At 46.4% G+C, this 22,154-nt stretch overlaps 1 protein-coding gene across 9 annotated transcripts in view; it reads right to left on the minus strand.

Annotated features, from left to right (window-relative positions):
* Window positions 1-22,154, minus strand: part of PALM2AKAP2 (PALM2 and AKAP2 fusion) — a 372,804-nt gene that overhangs the window by 278,001 nt on the left and 72,649 nt on the right. For all 9 annotated transcript variants that reach the window (XM_070430922.1, XM_070430923.1, XM_070430931.1 and 6 more), the window contains exon 2: window positions 4,995-5,040. In XM_070430922.1, the coding sequence (XP_070287023.1) occupies window positions 4,995-5,040 (46 nt within the window). The remainder of the gene's footprint in view (window positions 1-4,994; window positions 5,041-22,154) is intronic.

A 22,154-nucleotide genomic window follows, 5' to 3' on the forward strand; every position in this document is an offset into this window, starting at 1 on the left:
TGCCTGCCACTGGCAGAGATTCACAGGGCACATGTATGGGGGTGGCCCCATAATCTTGTCATTTTTGTGACTGTAGGCTTGGGTTTAAGTCTGTTAACCCCCTGAGGGATCCCTGACCTGGGCAGCGGGGCTGGGCTGGATCTTTTGCTCAGGCTCTGCAGGCCCATCTAAGAGGCTTAGGGAACAGCAAGATGCTTGGCCTCCTTGGCCCCTGGTCCCACACTCCAACCCTGGTACTTAAGGCCTTATGAAGAGGTGCTGAGAGATGAATCCAAGGCAACACCAAAAGTGTTTCTCTGCAAAGTGCAGGGCGGAGCCAGCCTGCACTACCCACCTACACACAGGCCTTCTCAACAGAAAACAGGGTAAGGCAGAGCCACAGACCCACTACCCCCACCCTTGAGGCAAGAGTTTCAAGAGGGACAGGGGCCCAAAGTGAGACTCAGAAAAGGGCAGATTCCGAAGAGGCACATCCAGGCCCACCTAACCCCAAACTCACCCCACCCCTCCCCCCACCCTCCTAGGACTCTAGCTCAGAAGGATCCTATGGCAGCTCCAACCCCTAGCAGAGCGCCCATCCAAGGCCAGCTGTGCCACTAACACAAAGAACTGAGAGTCAGGAGAGCCTGGACTCAATACACTTCCTCCACATTTCATTGTGTGAGCTTGGATAGCTCTGCATGTTCAATGGTAAAGTGGAGATAATGAGACCTACCTCGAACAGTTCAGAATTCAGGTAATGTGTAGGTTGTTTTTAAAAAACATAAAGTGCTGTACAAATGCAAAAGATCATTTTTATTATTCCATAGAGTGGGTTCTGATTAAATGACAACGTTTACTGAAGACAGAGTGTAGGCGACATTGACATTTCCTATCTCAGCACATAGGCACACACTCACGTTGGTCCCTGGAGCAGGCCCGAGGCCTTGTCCATTTGGCTCTGAGGACTTTTGCCCAGGATCAGCTCTGTGATGTTTAGTTATCTTTGCACGTGCCCCAGGAAAACCCTCTTCCTCTTGGATGTGCAGATATCACATCTTCCCTGAGAGTTGGCTTCCATTGAGACCCAGCACTTCTTCCCCAAGGGAATGTTACTCATTCAGTTCCAGCTTCCATCGGTGTTCCCATGCACTGAAACTCAGCTTGGAAGATTCTCAAAAGGATGTGGGCCTCCTGGTTTGTCTCAGACTTTCCCAGTGCTACTGAGTCAGCCTGCTTCTCCCGCACGGGCACACACTGAGGCTGCTAGAAACAGCTGCACAGCGAGCTCATGGGAAAATCGTGAGAGGCTGCCACCATCTTGGGAGCAGCTCAGAGTAATAGTCAATATAGGGGCTCCAGTGCCCGGCAGTGTGGGTTCAAATCCTGGCTTGACACTATCTGTTAATGCTGGGCTCTTCATCTATCAAACATGGGTAACATAGTTGTTCCCACCTCATCAGTTTGTTATTAGGATTAAATGACAGAGTGGGTGTTAAAATGCACTTCAGTCTCACTACTGAGCTTGTACCATTGCCGACTGACTTAACTTCTTCATGTCTTTGGCTTTCCCTTTCTCATACTAACTGATCCAAATAAATAATAAAAAAACCTAACAACAAACAAATAAGTAAATGCCTTCTGCTCATTGGGAAGGTTATGCTGTTACTTTATATTTTATTTTACCCCCAATTCAAACTTTGCTCAAGTGTCTCCTCTCTGGGGAAGTGTTCACAGGTCCTCCAAGTTGGTTTACATGCCCCCATGTATGTGCTCATTTAAATCAGGGCTCCTGGCTCTGTATTGTATTGTTTATGTGCTTTTCTATTTCCTTCATTAGACTGTTAACAGCTTAAGGTTAAAAAACAAACAAATGCATATCACACCGTGCCTTGGTGAATAATGTTCCATAAATGACAACTGTATTACCAATCACTGGATTTGTCAATCACATTCATTCTGCCACAGAAGCATTTTGCTGTCTCTTAACTTTACAGCTTTGGGAGTGGGGAGTGTCCCTGCAGAGGAAAGGGGCACCTGGGAACAGAGACAGTGATCAAAGATGGACTTTGTGCTGCTTTTGGCAGGAAACAGAATGAGATTCATCTGTGCTCATCGACTGGTCTCTGGACTCAACTGGAAGATTCGGTTAAAGAGCCAGAGTTTGGGGGTATTTCATTCTCTTCAGATGACAGGTATGCTGCTCACAAGACCTTCCAAAACTTCAGTGCTCAAAGGGTAAAATCTTCCCTCTGGTGGCTGAAACGTGGCGACACTGACTTTTGGGTGTTGCCAGTAACTTCCCAGGGGAAGCATTCTGCAAGTACATGTTGAATGAATCCTCAGGTAACGTCACTGCACCTGTGTCTGAAGCAGCCAGAGGAAGTGACTCTGAACAGAACCTTGGCCTTCGGTGAGTGAAAGGAGAGGATAAAAATGGCTATTCAGACTTTCCCCTTCAGACAGGTTGCCTCTGACCCCCACAGGACAAGGCAGCAGTGCTGACAGGAATTGGGGGCTCTGCCTCAACACCATCCAATGGCAACTGTATTGCCAGGTACTTCACCTCCTATGCCACAGATAGGTAGAACTCATGAGTCCATCTTCCAGATAACGGAACTGAGACCCGGACTAAAGACTGCCCCAGACCTACTGACTGTAGTCCCAGTCTATCTGCTCTGCCTCTTGGAGAGGAGCCCAAACTGGTGAAGAGGTAAGGACGAGTCCTCATCCTCCCTCCCATCTCCATTGAGACTCCAGGAGAGCGAGGCTCTGAGGGCAGGCTTGTGAGCGCCTCAGGGACCCTTGAACACTGCAAGGTGGCAGAGGCAGGGTTTGCTGGATTGGAGAGTGTGCACTAAAGCCAAAGCACAGCATAAAGTGAATGACTGATATGGTCACAAGACCCACACTCCCACTCCTCTCTCTCTGTCACACACACACACACACACACACACACACACACAATCACACACACACAATCACACATATACTTACAGAGTGATTTCACTGTTCGAAAACCTGCACTGACAATAACATATACAGGGGGTCCCCCCAAAAAATGTATACACACTTTAACAACTGATAGCTGTTAAGTGAAATATATTTTAATCAACAGTCGATACATTTTGGGGGACCCTGTAATTCATTGAGGCTGATACATTCAAGAGAATCATCAACAGCTTCCCAGTACCTAGGGAAACTCAAGTCCATAACTAAACAAGCACGAGTATTTGTGTTTATTCTTTGCACACACTCAGGAGAATTCTAAAAGACTGTCTAGATCTTTCTCGAAACTCCACTGGGCCCTACTGGAATTACTCAACCCGCTTGGAAAGGGGTGGCCCCAGTGTTGGCTGCTCCTGGCTCCCCGTTCAGAAAGCAAGTCCTTTCATGAAGCTCAGCTGTTCCTCGGGCATCCAGCAAAGCTGGTCGTGCAAAGGCAGAAACTGTGCCAACTGTTGGGCACTTTCAGCAGCAGCCTGTGGGGGCAACCCACTGTTCTCTGGAGCAGCCACTTCAGGGACGGTTCAAGCAGCCTATTATTCAGTTGATATAAAAACACCCACCAGCTACATGGCACCAATAACTGAATGTCTCCATTCTTATCGAGCGCACGCCACACTGGCCACACTGCCTGGCCGCTCACTTCAGAAACCAGAAACAACTTCGTTAACCATCAAGATCCACATGCACAAAAGGGGAAGGGACAGAAAAGAAAAAGCAGCCCTCCTGAGCTCTGAGGACCAGAACTCAAAGACGGCTCGATGGGCAAACCACAGCATTTCAACATTGCCAACCAGCTCTCTCACGTCAGTGGTGAACTCTCTTAGACATTTACGACTTGAAGAGTTTGATAAAGAAGGTCTCAGAGCCACGGACACCATATCAAATGCTTCTTTTAAAAAAGAAGGGCCTGCATGCCCTTTTCCCAATGAAGAAGCCGTCCAAAGGATTTTAAAAACACTTTAATACGCATTGCTTCCAAAACATTACACACTATTTCTCCAATAAATTTATGTGTTTCCAGGGAACTCCTGGACCAAAAGGAGGGAAAGAAAAGTACTTAAGTAGAAAAATGTCTGGAGATTCCTGTATGCCAGTATGTTAACAGACCTTCTCTTTTAATTGTTATTATTTCATATAGCAGCAGTAATCATTCCCTCATCTGCAAAGGAAATATATAATCCAGCTGTGGTGGCTCCAGTAAAAATACCACATCTGTAGATCATTGGCAACACTGTGGAAGCTTGCTCAAATCTAGGCAGTCTCCGAGAGTTCTCTCTCTCTCTCTCTCTCAAAATACATATGGGTACACTTTTCTGAAAGTGCATATACAATTAGCCAAAACTGGTTGCTCCTTTGTATGCTGAAAGTAGGTTTTTATATTATCCATACCCATAAGAGAGAGGTTCTGTTGGAATATTATTCCCAGGACCCACATAAGCTATAAGAAATCCCCAGGCCCTTCCAGGGTGGTGGCTTGGGCCAGTGCCCTTGTCAATATCAAGTAGAACGGGGAAAATTAACGCTCCTGCCTGGTTTCAGGGAGGAGGTTCTACCGCGTGGCTGGCAGCGGGGCCGGCTGCTGGTTTTCCACTTAGCAGAGAACCGTTTCCGCAGAGGGGATGGCAGCGCCGTTCTGGTCACTGAGCTCTCGCTCTCCAGGGTATGAAGTCAGAGGTATCCCTGAGCCCTGGGTGATAATATTCCAGGAATCACCGCCCCCCGCCCCAGCATCTCCCTCCAACCAAGTGTCTGTTTAGTCTTTCCCCAAAGCCCAGTAGCATCTTATTTCTAAGCCAATTTTCCACATTCAAATCCCCAGCCCAACGCGCGCCTGGGGGTTTCAATCTTGTAAAAGAAAAAGCAGCATAGCTGAGCCCTGACAGACTTTTATCCCCCCCAACACATGCCCCGCGGCTACTGTGCTGGAATGTCGATGGCCCAAAACACTCCAGGTCCCTTTGCATCCCAGACAATAGAGCAAGAAAATAAAATGAAAGTGGACTTACCGCTATGGCTTGCAGCCTTTCCTTGTGCAATTCTGCCTCTGCCATCCTGGAGAAGGGCACACAGGGAGGGGAAAGGAGAGAAAAAACACACACGCTGTAGTCACTCAAGGAAATTGATGGGCACCTCGGGGGGGCGGAGGGGGGCTCAGATAGACTCGGGGAGAGCCGAGGGGCAGTCGGGATCCGCTCAGGGGGCTGCGGGCAGAGCTGTGCGCGCGGCTGGCTCCCCGGCTGGCTGGCCCGGGCTCAGCCTCTGGCCCCCGCCCGCCCGGCCGCCTGGCTGCGCCCCAGCGCCGCGCTCACTGCAGCTCCCGCGGCCGCCGCTGGCCGCGCTCGTCCCAACGAACGTGGGCCCAGGGCAGCCACTGGGAGGGCGCGCTGGCCCTGGACTGGTTCTCCGCCCCGACGTCTGGGCCCTCGCTCCGCCCCCTGGGGTATGCGGGACTCTCCGATGGGACGCAGCCCCCAGAAGCTCTAGGAGGGCAAGAGACCTTGGGGCGGTCGCCGCGGGTGAGAGAGGGGTGGTCCCCAAGGCGTGGACAGGCAGCGCGCCTGCGGGCGGGCACTTGGGGCGCGGGCGCTCTGCGAGCCGCTAGGGCGCACAGCCTGCGCTCCTGGGTGGATACGCGCTCTCTGGGGCAAATGGAGGGGGCGCCTCCAGGGAGCAGATGCCAGCCAAGGGACCTCTGGTTAAAAAAAAAAAAAAGTGGGAGGTGGAGGGGCTGAGCACATGCCCTAACGGTCCAGCTGAGGCCTCCAGTTTATGTCAGATGCTTGGGCTCCAAGTGGGGACATTTCCAATAGGGAAGGGCTGCCTCGCCCACATGCTTAGATGGCGGTACTGAAACCTCAAGGCCACCGGCCAAGGTCTAGCTCCGAACAGGCCGCTGTGCGGCCAAATGTGTTTGTAGTCCTGGTGCTCAGCTAGGCTGGGCTGGACAACTTATTAGCTGTGAAACCCTGGGCAACTCACTTAACCACTCTGAACCTCGGTTTCCTCATGAGAAAAACGGAAGGCCAAAGTTGCCCGCAATGAACGAGATAAAGGTGCTTCGTAAAGGGCCATCTGCTCTATCCTTACTCTGTGACATTCTGGGCTGAAATTCGTGAGTGTCTATACTTCAACACAGTCTAAAAGGAAAAGTAGAATCCGGGTACTAAAATACTTCACCTGCTGCCCAGCTGGGGTGGTTCAGAGGTTGAGTGTCCACCCATGAACCAGGAGGTCACGGTTCGATTCCCTGTCAGGGCACATGCCCTGGTGAGGGCTGGATCTCTAGTGTGGGGCGTGCAGGAGGCAGCCAATCGATGATTCTCTCTTATCAGTGATGTTTCTAACACACACACTCTCTCTCTAGCTCTCCCTTCCTCTCTAAAATCAATAAAAATAATTTTTAATTAAAAATTAAATACTTCACCTCTTCATTACCAACACAGAAGACGGTGCTAGAGCACATCTGTGACAGGCACTGGGCAGGATATGAGAGGTGGATAAGATCAGTCCAAAAATAAATAAATACTAAAAAACAAATAAAATATTTCTTAACATTCAGGAGGGATCAGCTAGAATCCCCAACATCCATAAGCAGACTTTCCTCCAAAATAACAGCAACAAACAACTAGAGCAGGGGTGGGCAAACTTTTTGAATCGAGGGCCACAATGGGTTCTTAAACTGGACCGGAGGGCCGGAACAAAAGCATGGATGGAGTGTTTGTGTGAACTAATATAAATTCAAAGTAAACACCATTACATAAAAGGGTACGGTCTTTTTTTTTTTTTTTTTTTTTTTTTTTTTTTTTTTTTTAGTTTTATTCATTTCAAACAGGCTGGATCCGGCCTGCGGGCCATAGTTTGCCCACGGCTGAACTAGAGTGTCCTTTTGAAATCCTTGATGCTTCTCAAATGCAGGATTTAAGAAGGTGTTTTAAAAGGTATACACATCAAATTTTGCCAAATATCCTCTTTCCTGGGCAAATTCTCACAACACAAACTGCCTTTTCAACTTTCACGGCGGTTTTACCTGTCACTTGATGATCAATTACTCCCCTCCCTGAAGACTGAAGCAGCCACCCAAACAGTTTTACTGGTTGTTTTCCCTTCCTTTTCATGACGGGTGTAGGTGGAGCTATTTGTGTCATAAAGCCAAGCCAATGCCAGCTTTGACAATCCCATTCCAATATATCCAAACTTCTACTTCTGGCTAAAACCCATCCATGTCTTCAAACCTCTCACTTTCTCTTCACTTTCCGCACCAGCTCCCGAAAGACAAGTCCTCTGAGGGTGTTTTGCTCACACATGAACAAAACTGTTATTACTTCAGGACAGTGACAGCGTAGCCAAAAACAGTAGAAAATAACAGGATGAGGAAAGTGAGGCCAGAGAGGTGGAGAGACTCAGCCAGTGCCATAGAGCTGGGATTGAAACTCAGATTAGACTCTGCAGAGCCTGTGTTCTTAACACTCAGAGGAGGACAACAATGTGGATAGACTTAATGTCACTGAACTGTGCACTTAAAAGTGCTTTCATTGGTAAATCATATGTTATGTATATTTTACCACAATAAATTCTTAAAAAGGAGTCAAGGAAGAAGAAATGGGGTAGGAGAAGGGCCTGAGCACGCTTTAAAAGTTACCAGCTGGAAAGATCTGAACCTCAGGATGAGTAGAAGGATCAGGATTGATGACACGTATCTGGGTGCCATTTACTTTGAGGTTATAGCTAAAGCAAAGAGAATGGCCAGAGGGAAAAAATAGAAGGAGAGGAAAAAGCCCAGTTGAGGAGACCAAGAATGTATCATCTGAGGAGTAGAAGGAAAAATTAGGAGGGATGTTTGTACCAAAAGCCACATCAGGAGGAAAGGGGTTTTCAATAAGGTCAGATGCTTCTGAGAGGTCAAGGACACAAACTAAGAAGAGGCCATTGGGAAGCCATGGGTGACACTGAAAGAGCAGCGTGTGTGTTGAGAATGAACCTGGAAGCGATTACGAAGAATGGAGAATGAAGCATCCATGAGAACAAACCACTCCTTTCAAATCCTTGCATGTGAAGGATGAAGGGGGAGGGGAGAGGTGGCGTGTCAAGGGGAACTAGAAGGTGGTCTACGGGAAGCAGGGTCAAGTTGAGGGTTATTAGGTCAGGTGAGACTTGAATGTTTTAGGACCAAAGTGGATTAAGCATCATGGAAATGAGGTCAAAGACACAGTCAAAGGGAAGATAAGTATTAGATCTTAGATTGGACCAAAGAGCATCCATGTGAGCACTGGCAGCCTGTTTAGCCTTAGGAAAAAAAGAACTAACAAAAGAGGACAGGAAAATGGAGTGGGTAAAGACAGAAGAAATGATAAGTTGAAGGGGAGAGAAGTTGATAGTGAGTGAGCGTGCATTAGATGGCCTAGTTTTCCCAGCTAATGGGAGGGTCATTGATTGAGACTGATGGAATAGCAGTAGGGGAATTTGGAAAAATAGAAATGGTTTGTAAAGAAGCTGTGGGAAGTGAGGGAAAAAACTAAACCATGTTTACCAACCAGAAGTATGCATCAGAATTCCCTGGGGCACATCTCTCTGAATACATGTACAGAATTACCTTTCTATGGGGTGAGGAAGGGGTTAGAGATGGGCTTAGAACCATTGGACTGACTGAGTTTTACTAGAAATAGACAAAAGACTCATGAACAGTGTGTGTACTTCCTTAGTGGTTTTTAAACAGTTGAGACTCCCTCAGTGGTTTTAACCAGCTAGGCCCGTGATATGCAATGATTGTGTTTATTCAGTGTTGAGGGTTGTCAAAGCAGGTATGCCAAAAAGTCAAAGGAGAGAAGAAATCTAGAACGCTGAACCCTGGAGTTTCAGCCAGCTGGAAGTATAGTGGACTTTTTCATAAACATTGGCTGCCTAACTTGCGAATCCCTTTCCATCTTCCGGGAATTCCCATATTATGAGCCATAGTGAGAGTCAGTGCCACCTCTCATCATAGAAGCTGGGAAAAGCCAGACACTTGCTTCTCCAGGTCCCCTGGAACCTATGGCATGGCGTGCAGTCTGGGCTCAGTCAGGCGGGTGCACCTGCCAAGGATCTTGAAGACACAGCGTTAGATAAATCTTTCAGGTTGGTAGCTTACCCTTGGTCCTGCCCATCGCCCAAGCCCCTTCTCTATTCTCCCCAGCTGTTCTGTGAGCTACTCATGCCTGCTCTGCTCCTACCACTAGAATCAGTTTCTGTTGCTTGTGACTAAGAATCCTAAGTGAAGCAGAGGCATGTGAAATGAAGGACTACTGCTTGGCCAGAGAGCAAAGGGAAAACATTTTCTCCTCTTCCTCACTTCTCCCCTCAAATCTCTAAGTTTAGCACTTTAAAAATCAGTGAATCCATTACAAACACAGACATTTATAACCCCAAATTCTTTCATAAGTTTCTATTGTATAGCTATTCTATGCCAGACATTAGGCTACGGCTTGGTATTACAAAGAAACCCTAGTCCAGTGTTAATATCAGTGACCTTTTGCCCCTACACACATTTAAAACCTGGAAAGATCTGTTACAATAGTGCATAATGCATGTAACAAACCACTGGTTCTTGCAGGGACAGTAAATTGTGTTGCATAAGCACTACCCGTTATTGTTTAATGGTGTTTCTGATAGATGCTGCATTGCACAGAGAGAATATGGAATGCTAGATTTGCAAAAGTAGATGTTTAGTTAATAAAATTTTAAAAATCTATTTTAGGTTATGAGTCCTTTGGGAACCACAACCGATCACAGCCCATTCGCCTGTGGGGAAAACAGGAGCGCTCTAAACTGGGAGGGAGATAAGTTGCTGAGGCCCATTGAGTGAGGAAAACCTAAAGTCTTGTTGAACAGCAGTGGCGAGTGTAAAATTTCATAGTAACTTGAAGCTTTCCTTTGTCAAAATAACTTTAAAAGGAACACTGATGTCCTCTAAAATGTTTGTGTTTTGTATTAGCTCTCTTTTGCCTAGGATCTTACAGAATGTGTGGTCATTCAAAACATGTGTGATGGCTGCACAGAATCAAAAGGAGGGGAACGGTGCTTGGAGCCCTTTTGGCCCCTGCGGTTGTGAACAATTTGGGAAAGTTCATGGGCTTTCAAGTATGTGCTGTTTTTAGCAATAGGAGTTGAGGAATAGATTCAGATAGGGAGTGCCCGTGGTATAAGAAGACAGAGGAAGAAGTTAGAGAACAGAGTGCCAGCATGGGCAATAGACTAGGCTGGATGATATATGTTGACTAGGGCCTCTATGTAGCAGACTCAATATGAGCAACTGGGCATCCATCTAGAAGTGAATGTTACTATTTCAGTTTAATGGTTTCCTTTGCTCTGGATTAGCTTTGGCGATGAAAGTGAATTGACTTGTGAGTCATAGAAGAACTGAGATGTTCTGAGGAGTATCAGGAATTATAGCTGGATGGTGAGAGATCATGCAACATTTGCCTTTCCTGGACATTCAGATGTTGGTTCATAATAGTCTTGTTATTGACAAAAGTTTTGAACTGTGGGTTTAGGAAGTAGGAGGTGGGTGTGACACAGAGACAAGGCATACACTCTAAAGATAAGTCAGAATCCAGTCCTCAGATGTACTCACTACTACCTTGAATTCTTTTAGACTCATTTTCCTCATCTTTCATGGTGGGATAATAACTCTAACCTCATTGGGATATTGTGGTAAATCAGAAAAACAGATATGAAATGCTTGAGAGTGGCCACACTAGGTTATAATTACTCAACCCAATTATTGCTTCATTAAAAATGTCATAGACCAGGGGTGGGCAACCCCTGGCACGCGTGCCAAACATGGCACGCCAGTAACTTTTGCTGGCACATGAAACCCTCTCTTATAATCTTCCATTTACAATTGTGAATCTTTATTCTCAGTGATGAATTTTGTTAAGTCTCATAATAGGAGTAGCCTGACGGATGAAAGTAGTAGCTCGTGCATATCTCTGAAGGTCATGAAATATAAACCTGATGTAAAATCTGTCATCAGTGATGCAGCAGCAAAAGTCCCACTGATAATATCAAACAGAGTCATAAAGTTTTCTGTCGGACTATCAGTGTACATGTATACATTAAAAAATAAATCTATTTTTCATCATCATATACTTTTTGTCGCTCGAATGAATTTTATTATTTCTTCAAGGTTCTTCACATATGTACACCTTAAGAGATATCAAGTAGGCGTAACATGTTCTCAAAAAATTAGGGTTGGCACACAGAAGAATTTTTAGTCAGAGATTTTGCTGGTTTTGGCACGCACTCACAAAAAGTTTGCCCACCCTTGTCATAGACCAATCAAGGGAATGACTTGATTTTATCCACCCTTTTATGGAGGCTTTTTTTTTTTTTTAAAGAACTTTCAGTATTATTAAAGTTCCTCACATTAGTGGGTACTTTGCATCTTTTAAACGGGATGAGCATCTACTATCTAGAAATTTGTTCACCAGACTCTCCTTTTCACGATTCTTAGACACCTACAATCTTATCTGTTGGAATAGATCAATTTAATCATTATAAATAAGAAGGAATAAGAAGAGACTCTTAAGAGGAGATAGATTCAGTGCTAGGAAAAGATGGAAAGGAAAGCTTCATTTGGGAGTATTTAGAGGAGAGATACATACCTACACATTAAAACTACTTCTTGGTGGAGTCCATTCTCCGTGTCGGTGTGAATTAGCTACAAATCGAAAAAGTCTTCGGGAAGGCCAGTCTGGTTCTCTAAGGCCAGCAGACACAGTCGGGTCATTGGCTTCTCAGAGAGCTTAGAGGAGGTTGTAGTTTGCCTTAGCACAACGACCACAATGCCCTGTCAACTTGGAATGCCTTTTGGTAGTGTGGCCATCAATACCACTTTCATTGTTAGCCATGATTTGATAATGCCGTACACACTCTGCAAGTCAGCACTGCTGACAAAAGAGAGGTTCCTATTGGGTTGGCAGTGGATGGACAGTGGCCCATCAACTACATCCTGTGTGCCCTCCTGACTGGGGAATAAATAGTGTAATTGGAAAGTCTAGCTTCGGCCCCTACCACCCAGGGATGTTGAGCCTTTCTGATGCCCTTTGGAGTGCCCAGCATCTTAATATTCCATGTTCACCCCTAGCCCACCCTGCATACACTGTCAAAATGGATCCAACTTGTGCTTGGTCCCCTTCCCCCCCAAGCCTGTATCATTGACAAGGAACAGTCTAAAAAATTACTCCTGACTAATATGTAACCCTCCCAGCTGGGGCCTCCTGGACAAATTGCCTTTCTCAGAAGCAGCTCTAGGTAGAGTGGGAAGAGCACAAGACAAAGTCTCCACTCTAGATCCTAATCCTAACTCAGCCACTAACTGTGTGACCTCAGACAGCCACTCAACCACTCTGAGCTGAGGTTTCCTATTTGTAAACTAGGAATAGGGATAGTTAACTTCCCCATAAGGCTCTTATAAGGATTAAAGGAACCCATGAGTGAGAAAGTGCTTTGAGAACTAGAAATGCTCTGTGTGCTTAAGGCACTACAGTCAAAGGGACGTTAGGCACTTAGGGAGATGCTGGCAGGTCAGTAGGGAAGTGTTTGGAGGACCACACAACATTCAGCAGCAGCTGCTGGCTCCACCCACCAGGAGAAAAGACTCCACTAGCACAGAAGACAAAGCGGCTTCCAAGTTTCTGACCGGTTTCTACCATGATCAAACCAATAAATGAAAAAGACCAACACCACTGGGGCTCTCTCTGACTTCTCGATATTCCTTAGTCGCCCAAGTGACTTGTGTTTTATCTGTTTGAAGACAAACAGCCCCATATTCTGATCTACATGTTAATTTGCTTCAATAAATGCAGAAAAGCGTCCCAAGTATCAGATGGAAGAAGCAGAGAGAAGCAGGAGAGAAGGAAACAGAAACCCTTGGATCTTTCATGCCATTTGTGTGTGTATGTCAAGCCTCTATTTGACAGCTATTTGGTCTGTGTTTACATGAATGTGCTCTCCTCTTCGGCATTCATTCGGAGCTAAATTTATCCCACTAGAGGGGAAGGCATCCTTGGAGAGGTGGGGGGTGAAACAGAGGCGGGGCTTGAGTGGGAGCCAGGAGCCCCGGGAACTCCAGCATGTGGAAGGCAGCCCCTCCTCAGGCCCCCAGGATGGAGCCTGTCCTGACTTGACAAAGGAGAAGGAACATGTTTTCATTGTAGTGTCCGGCACCCTTGGCTTCTGAGAAGGGTGTGAGCACAAACAAGACTCCGATCTTGTGTATTAGAGAAGGCAGTTCCCACACTCCCATGGGTGCCCAAGTCTGGCCCAGCTGTTCAGAAATGGACACTGCAGCTCTCCAAGCCTCCCCAGTGAAAGCAGTGTCTGTCCCCCAGGGGGAGAGTTAGCAGGGCAGCCAGCAGGGGCACTTCCTATGCAAATTTGAGCCTGCCTTCTGTTGTGATGCCATTCCAATTGTTTTCTCTCCCGGGACAGTCTTTCTGAGGTAGGGTGGAGCACAGGGAGGTTCCGAGATCTGGTTGGATTCAGGGCTGTGAGCCCATAACTGGATTCAAGATCAGTGATGCTTGTGTAGGACCCAGAACCTATCTGTCCTGCTTGGTTTCCCTCTCCCCACTCAGTTACTGTCTTTTCTCCTCTAAGTCCAGCCCTTGTTAAGCCATCTTTTGCAAGTGGACAAGTCCTTGCAATTGAGATAGCTTTTCCTGTGACCACAGAGTTAGTTCTCTGCTAGAATTGAATTAGTTCTCTCCCTGTGGATCAAGTGGTCAGTTTGCATCTGGGATTCTGTCCCCTTCATTGTGTGGAACTTCCCTCTGTGGGGTGGGGGAGAGAGGCTCCTAGGAGTCTGAGATGGTTCTCCTTTGTTTGAGTCACCACAGCATCTTGCCAGAGCGCTACCCTTTTTTAGCCTCCAGTACCCTCTACTCCTCCCCAGAGAACTTGACACCTTCTTCATCTGTTTGTCCCACTCCAAATTTGGTGCTTTCTCATACCATGAGCTATGCCTGGAATGCAGCCTCCCCCTCCCTTCTCTAACTTTCCAAGTCTCCTCATGTTAACTCCACAGAGTTGCAGAAATCCCACTCCCACAGGGTATGCCTGACAGTCCCTTTGGGAAGGAAAAGTGGTTATTCCTCCCAATTCCTAACATAGTATGTGACTTTGTGTCAGATAAATCAATGTCTCACAAGCCACCATGATGGCTGTTCCCTTAAGTTGGGAAGAAGCATGGACTAGACCAGCCTGACCTTAAATCCCAATTCTACCACTTAATGACCTTGAGAAATTCATTTGACCTCTTTGAGTTTACATCACTCTACCATAAAATAGGAAAGAGAACAACATCCATTTTATAAGATTCTTGTGACAATTTAATAAGGTAATATATCTACAGCTCCTGACATACTATAGGTGCTCAGTGAAGACTCTGAATAAAAATAAATATATTTTTATTGATTTCAGAGAGGAAAGGAGAGGGAGAGAGAGAGACAGAAACATCAATGATGAGAGAGAATCGTTGATTGGCTGCCTCCTGTACACCCCCTACTGGGGATCGAGCCCACAACCTGGGCATATGCCCTGACCGGGAATCGAACCATAACCTCTTGGTTCATAGGTGGATGCCCAACCCCTGAGCCACAACCAACTGGGCAACTCTTTTATATTCTGGACACAGTCTTACTTATTCATTGATATCTGTATCCTTCTGGATGTGTTTCCTCATAGATGTGCCTGGGTTCGAGTGAAAGCTCCAGAGTTGCTTGTTCAGCATAGCACCAGGTGCTATAGACTACATATTGGTGTCCCCCCAAATTTATATGTTGAGCCCCTAATTCCCAACATGATGGAAATGGGGTTTTTTGGAGGTGGCTCGATCCTGAGAGTGGAACCCTAATGATGGGATTAGTACTTTTGCAGGAAGAGACAGTAGGAAGCTTCCTTTTCTCTCTCTCTTATCACCCTGCGAAGACACAGTGAGAAGACAGCCATCTGCAAACCAGGAAGAAAGCCTTCAATAGGAAGCATCTGTTGGCACCCTGATCTCAGACTTCCCAGACTCCAGAATTATGAGCAATGAATGTTTGTAAGCCACCCAGTCTGTGGTAATTTGTTACAACAGCCTGAGCTAAGATATGCCCAATACAGCCCTTTCGACTAGACCAGCCCTTCCTCACAAATGCTCTTGACTCTTGCTTCTTACCTCCAAAGTTTGCCATCCAAGGTCTTTTGATGCTACAAACCTTTCTGTGACATTTTGGCTTTGCCAAATTCTGCACATATCCCGAGAGACAACAATACAAAGTGTTCTATGCTGTGGCTCTAAGCTTTGCAGGAGGACAGATCACAGAATCCTTCTGAGAACCTGATAGGAACTATGGACTATTCCCCAGGGCAATGCGCATGCATGCAACATTTTGCATACAATTTCTGAGCTTTCAGGAAGCCCTTTGATTCTTCCACAGACATGCTTAGAAGACCTATGGGCCTTTAGCTTAAAAGAAAAATCTCTGCTGTGAAACCTAGAATATCAGAGGAACTGAGAGAGAGAAGAGAGTGAACTTATCCCCAAGGGCCAGGATGCTCACCTTGGTTACTAATGCAAATCACCAGAAGTCAGGGTAACTCCGGCTCAGTCCTGAATCTCCCCGGACCTCGCCAATGGCTGTCCAAGCTGCTCACTGTCCACTCTGAGAGCTGCCTTTCCTTAGTTCCCACTCACAGCTGCTGGTAGAGAAAAGGCACAGGCTCGAAAGGAACCCTACCTGGGTGTGAGCTACCTCTACTGTCCTTCTCCTGACCCAGAGCTTCATCTGACCCCATGCCCAACCAGCCCTTCGTCCTTGTAGAGAGGACTTCACGTGGCCTTCCTCAGGAGGGGTGTGTCTCGCCTCTATACACAACAGGTATCCTTTCAATCCAGTCTTGCCTCACAGGGTTAGCTTAGAACTGCTTTCTATCCAAGATGGAAACTATACAAACAAACAAAACCAGATACAAGGACCCTGCATTTGAACAGGATAATCAAATGGCTTCTCCCCATCACCCTCAAACAGCGTTAGCTTCTACCCTATCAGACACCATGATGAATAGCCTCCAATATTCAAATTCCGCTTTCCAAAGGCCCGCCCCACCTCCTCCCCCACCCCACCCCACCCCTGCTGGGTGAAGTCATTTGACGTCCAGTCTGGAACTTCCAGCAAGAATTCAAGCTTGGTCCAAAACCACTGGCCTCTCTGGCTTCCAAGGAAAACAGTCTATCACGGAATTCAATACACTGTTAGGTTGGTTAGAGCCAAGACAAATGGAGCAGGCTTTTCCTCAGGCAGGGGACCCCAGCCTTTCCCAGGTGATGACCTAATGAGGCAAGCAACCAGTGAGTGTCTGGTTTCAGATCCCAACATCCCGGAAAGCCAGGCAAAGGGTACTGTCTTTTAGGATACACTACAGAGCAGCCATGAGATTTCACACTTGTCCTCTAAGCAAGGGAAATCCTAAATCTGATAATCCTATTAGTTACAAAGATGTGGTGGCAGCCCAGGTCCTTAGAGGAACACTTATTTGGTAAGAATATGACCACTGGTGGGGGAAAAATGGGGAGGATGTACTTTTGCCGTTTAGACTTAACAGGAATGTATACTAGTAGCCTCCCAAGTCATAATAAAGCAGAAACCAATGGACGTAAAGTAAAAATGGAAAGTTTCCAATGTTATTCTAAATTAAATAAAGGTTGAATTGAGTATTGGAGAGAATAGTTTGAATTTAAGTGTAAAAGTCTGGGCTTTTTAAATTCAATAAACTCTTCCATGATAGTTGTTCTGTCCTGGATTCCTTTCAAGAGCCTGCCAAGCTTTAACTAATGTAATCCTCCTACCAGCCCCATGAGCACAGCACTATTATTATTATACCCATTTTACAGATGAGGACATTGACACACAGAATTTCTGGTCACACAGCTTCTAAGTGGCAGATTAATAATATCAGGTAACAAGCTTGTGCTGTTGGTAGTGTGTACCTGTGTGGGACTATTTAAATGTTGGGACAATTTAACTGTATTATAAATAATATGCATTTGAAAAAGGTAAAAGTGATTCCTTTCCTTCTTTTCCTTCCTCCCTCCCTCCTTCCCTTCCTTCCTCCCTTCCTTCCTCCCTTCCTTCCTTCCTTCCTTCCTTCCTCCCTCCCTTCCTCCCTTCCTTCCTTCCTTCCTTCCTTCCTTCCTCCCTCCCTCCCTCCCTCCCTCCCTTCCTTCCTTCCTTTCTCCCTCCCTCCCTCCCTCCCTCCCTCCCTCCCTTCCTTTCTTCCTTCCTCCCTTTCTTCCTTCCTTCCTTCCTTTCCTTCCTTTCCTTCCTTCCTTCCTTCCTTCCTTCCTTCCTTCCTTCCTTCCTTCCTTCCTTCTTTCCTTCCTTCCTTCCTTCTTTCTTTCCTTCCTCCTTCCCTCCTCCCTGCCCCAGGTGCTGGGAATCAGCAGAGAACAAAACAAAGAAGCTGCCTTTTTGGCTTTCATTCCAGGGAAGGGAGAGAGGCATTGCCAGTAGAGAACCCTACAATGTACCTTCAGAAATGTCCTGAAGAAAACCAACCGCCCGAAGGAAAGATGGCGGTGTGGAGATGAAGACATGGCAGTCCATCAGAGAGACCTGATGGAGCGAGGGACAGAGCCGTGCAAGTACTGAGGGAACAGTGTCCCGGGCTCAGGGAATAGCGCATGGAAAGCCTCAGCTCCTTGGAGGAGTAGCAAGGAAACCAGTGTGACAGGGCAGAGGGAGCAAGGGGTCAGGTAGTGAGAAAGGAGGCCAGAGCGCTGCCAGTCAGATTGTGGCCTTGGGCGGGTTTAGACAAGCTGCGAAGGGATGTATTGAGATTTGAAAAGATCACCCCAGCTGCCAGTGATGCGAGAAGAAAGACGTGAGCAGGAGACCAGACGGAGGATCATGCAGGGGTCATGAGAGAGAAGGGTGGAGTGGTGTGTTAGTGTAGACAGAACAATGGCCTCCAAAGGTGTCCACGTCCTGATCCCTGGGCCCTGTGAACATGTCACCTCACAGGGAGAAAGGCACTTTGGCAGCGTGGGCAGAGGAGGCACCGATGGAAGCACTGCATGGGCAGGGCCAGGAGACCTCTCGGGGTTCGGGGAGAGGAGTGGCAGGGAGCAAGAATCCAGAGTCAGTTAAGGGGAGGGCACATGGGCGCTTGGGTTCAAACCCCAGCTCAAGGGCTTACAAGGTGCAGTGTAAACCTGGGGACATGACATCATTTCTCTAAGAGCAGCTCCCTCAATCAGCAAATGAAACTCACAGCGCCTCACCCATGTGGGTGCTTCGCAGGCAAAAGGAGATAATCCGTGTGGAGCCCTTGGCCCAGCCCCAGCAGGTACCAAGCCCTCTCATACATGCTGAGTAGCGGCATTTGTACAAAGGGAGTTTAGTACAGTGGGTACAAACATCGGTGCCAGGCTGCTCTGGGCTCAAATACCAGCTCCATACTTATCAGGCCGGGAAACTTGGGCAACTTCCCCGGGCCTTGATTTCATCCTAGGTAAACTGAGGCTAACAATATCTACTTTGTTCGATACATGGGAAGGTCTGTGTTGGCTTTTATTGTTCGTGATGAAGATGATAGACAATGCATGCCTTCTAAAAATACTTAGAGTTAGTGTTGCCTCCACATTTTAGGAATCACAAAATATGAAATAAAAACCTCCAGAACAGGTCTGCCGTGTAAAAAGTGCGTCTTTGTCATCAGGTATTTAAATGACGCGCTGTGCCTAATAGACACACAGCAAAAGGATGCGGTAGCATTAAATACGTGCAGATAGGGGAAGATGCTCTCCGCTTTGCCTTTAAGGGGATTTCATGATGCTCTGAATCCCACGTCCTACACCCAAGCAGCCAGGCCCTCTGCTTAAAACTTAGACCTGGCAGAGGCCGGCGTAGAGGAAACCATAAGGCGTTTGCAAGAAGATGCAGACGCAGGCTTGGACATTCATATCCTGGGCCTGCTAGCCCGCTCTGATGTTAATCTCCCGCCCTCCTCGATGGCCCAGTATGACTCTAGGCCTTTGAGTTGTCACACCTGGACCAAACCGAGGGCCGGGGACTTTGGCATTTAATGGTGTTTGAAAAACACTCAAATCATTTGTGTCAAAAACAGGCAACAATGCTATTCCCCCTCCACAGGGTGGTTGACTCAGCAGCTTCCACACACACAGAAATGACCCTTTTATGGGTAAAACGATGCCCTGAGCTGCACAACCTGAAGAGCGATGTGCTAAGTGTGCGCTGTTTCCTTAAATGCCTCCTGAAAGGACTCGGGGGACAGAAACGAATGCTCACTTGACGTATCTTATCAGAGAGTCGGAGAGAGCCTGCCTCGTCTCCTCCCAGGGTTCGGCTGTGTTAGTGGGAAGCCAGGGAAGCTTCCCGGCGGCGGCATGTGGCACTAGGCATCTGAGGGGCCTGGATGTAACCGGGGACCACATGGCAGGTACTAAGCAGGTGCCTGTCACAGTAGGTTCCTGTGCTGACACCGAACCTCTGACCAAGCTGTGGGCTGTGTCTGCTTGTTCTCGGGGGTTTTACGCGAAAGCCTGCTCCTCATCGTCTGGGAGTAGGGCCTGTGGTCTCAGTTCCCTGGTCTAATGTCAGAGAGATGGAGAGGAAGGGGCAGCTTTAAGACAAGGAGTGGAATGACAAGGAGTAGCATCCTGGAGAACGGCTGGTAGGAAAACCATGTCTTCCAAGGAAAAAGGTCACTTCCCCTATGTTGTTCTTCCATTTCCCCTTTGAAAATTTCCCATTCTCCCAAAGCTCGAGGCAAGCGGCCAGAAAACACATGCATTTGCTCCTTTATAATAATTTAGGTTTCTTTCTGGTCTGGGTGAGTTGCATGAGCCTGGGTTGCAGTGAGAAAGCACAGAGCCTGCGGCGTTGTTGCCATGTAGCCGTGTACACTGCTGTTTCAAGAAATTGCTGGTTCTTCTACTTTCCTCTGCAGGTCTGAGATGGCAAATCTGCCACTGAGCATAATCAATCGATTAGTTTAAAGGCATGTGTTAGTGCTGTTCCACACATATAGCATTAAAATAGACTTTTATTATACTCTGAGAGAATATTTCATTAGAAAGGTCCACCATATTAGATAAGTACTTTAAATGAAATATGGGTACTTAGGCCTACAGCCCAGGTGCCACTAGACTTCCACTGACCAAAGTTCATTGTCAAAAAAGGAATTATTTTGGAGGCATAATTACAAAGAATTTCCCAGCATTCCCTGAGACATTTTGATAACTCCTATGGGAAGTACACTGGTTGATATGATAGGATATCATGTTTTACCTTGTTTAGCCAGGTCCTCACACATCATTCACAGAATTCCACAAAGTGATATTGTCATTCCTGACATGTTCATCTCCTTGCAAACATTCAGGTTGTTTTTTGGAAAAGCCACAATTTTATTTGGGAAGAGATTTGCCATGTACCTTACTGGTTTGCCAGAAATTTAAAACACCATAGGATTAGATTTTCCTTTTATTCCAATATTATTTTATATGTAGCCAATTTTGTATTCAAAGCTATCTATGTCATTATTTATTAAGATTGTTTCTAGGTATTCACATTAAGTTCATTTTACTTCTAGTTGATTTGTATTCCTTGTGGTCTAGATATAGAACATACTAAGTAATGATTAGCTGAATACTCCCTCTGGAGTGGTCTATAATGAACATATAAACCTTCTTTCAAACAATAGACACTCAAAAGGGGACACTGGAACTCACTCACACTCCTTCACTGCATGTGTCGGGATAATGTGCCCTGACATAAAATCACAGAGACTGAGAGAATTTGCATTTTAGTTTGAGTAAAAACAGAAACTTTTACAAATAATAAACATATCACAGTTGAAAACCTTCCAGTGAGCTATTGGATGGAAATTTCAGTGCATTTGCGTTAGAACAGCGATCGGCAAACTGCTGCTCGCAAGCCACATGCGGCTCTTTGGCCCCTTGAGTGTGGCTCTTCCACAAAATACCAACTTCTGCTCATGGGCCAAGAAGTTTCAATCGCACTGTACACTGTACGTGCGCGCCCGCACGTGGTATTTTGTAGAAGAGCCACACTCAAGGGTCCAAAGAGCCGCATGTGGCTCGCGAGCCTCAGTTTGCCGACCACTGCGTTAGAAGAATCAGAAAGACCGATTCCTCTTTTATTGGTTGGTTTAACAATATTCAATGAACACCTACTATGTGGTGGGCACAGTGCTACTTTTTGGGCTTCTAGTGAGAGAGTTTCTGGATGAGTGAGAGGGACTTCCTTCTGGAGCTTATTGGTCTCTTGTTTACTCTCGCTTGCTAGACTTTAGGGAAGAGGAAGCCTGAAGAAGTCCATGAAGCAAAGTCTTTCAAATCAGAGCTGAGTTAAATACTAGTTCTCCACTTACTAGGGTTCTGCCTGGGGACAAACCACTTACAATCTGAACCTCAGTGTCCTCATCTGCAGAATGGGCATAACAACAATCTAAGGTTTTCATATGGATTACATGCAATGCTGGGCACGTTGGAAGTGCTCCAACTGAAGTAACAATTTCTAACTAGTAAAGATTATTATAATAAATACTAAACTTTTCTGGTCTCTGCCTCAATCTCTGTTCTGTCTCTCCCCCACTTCCTCTTCACTCCTTCCACGTGACCATTGTCTAACTGCTGGCATGATTTTGGTGAGCATGCCTTCATAGCCTAAATTCCACAAAGCAATGAGGAAATTGTTTCCTCTATGCTTACTTTTATTTTTTAATATATTTTTAAATTATTTAATATATTTTTATTATATTTTTATTGATTTCAGAGAGGAAAGGAGAGAGAATCATTGATTGGCTGCCTCCTGCACACCCCCTACTGGGATAGAGCCCGCAACCTGGGCATGTGCCCTTGGCTGGAATTGAACCTAGGACCCTTCAGTCCACAGGCCGATGCTCTATCCACCGAGCCAAATCGACTAGGGCTCCTCTGTGTTTAATTGCAACATACTGTGGCTTAGAGTGAAACAAGCCAGACACAAAAAGCTGAGGAATATATGATTCCTTTTATACGACATTCTAGAAAAGGCAAAATCTACAGAAACAGAAACCAGATCAGTGACTGATAGGGGCCGAAGGGGTGGAGGGGAGATTGATGA

The sequence above is a fragment of the Myotis yumanensis genome, unplaced genomic scaffold, assembly GCF_028538775.1.
Source record: "Myotis yumanensis isolate MYYU_CA2020_CCGP unplaced genomic scaffold, mMyoYum1.0.hap1 SCAF_12, whole genome shotgun sequence".
Taxonomy (NCBI): Eukaryota; Metazoa; Chordata; class Mammalia; order Chiroptera; family Vespertilionidae; genus Myotis; species Myotis yumanensis.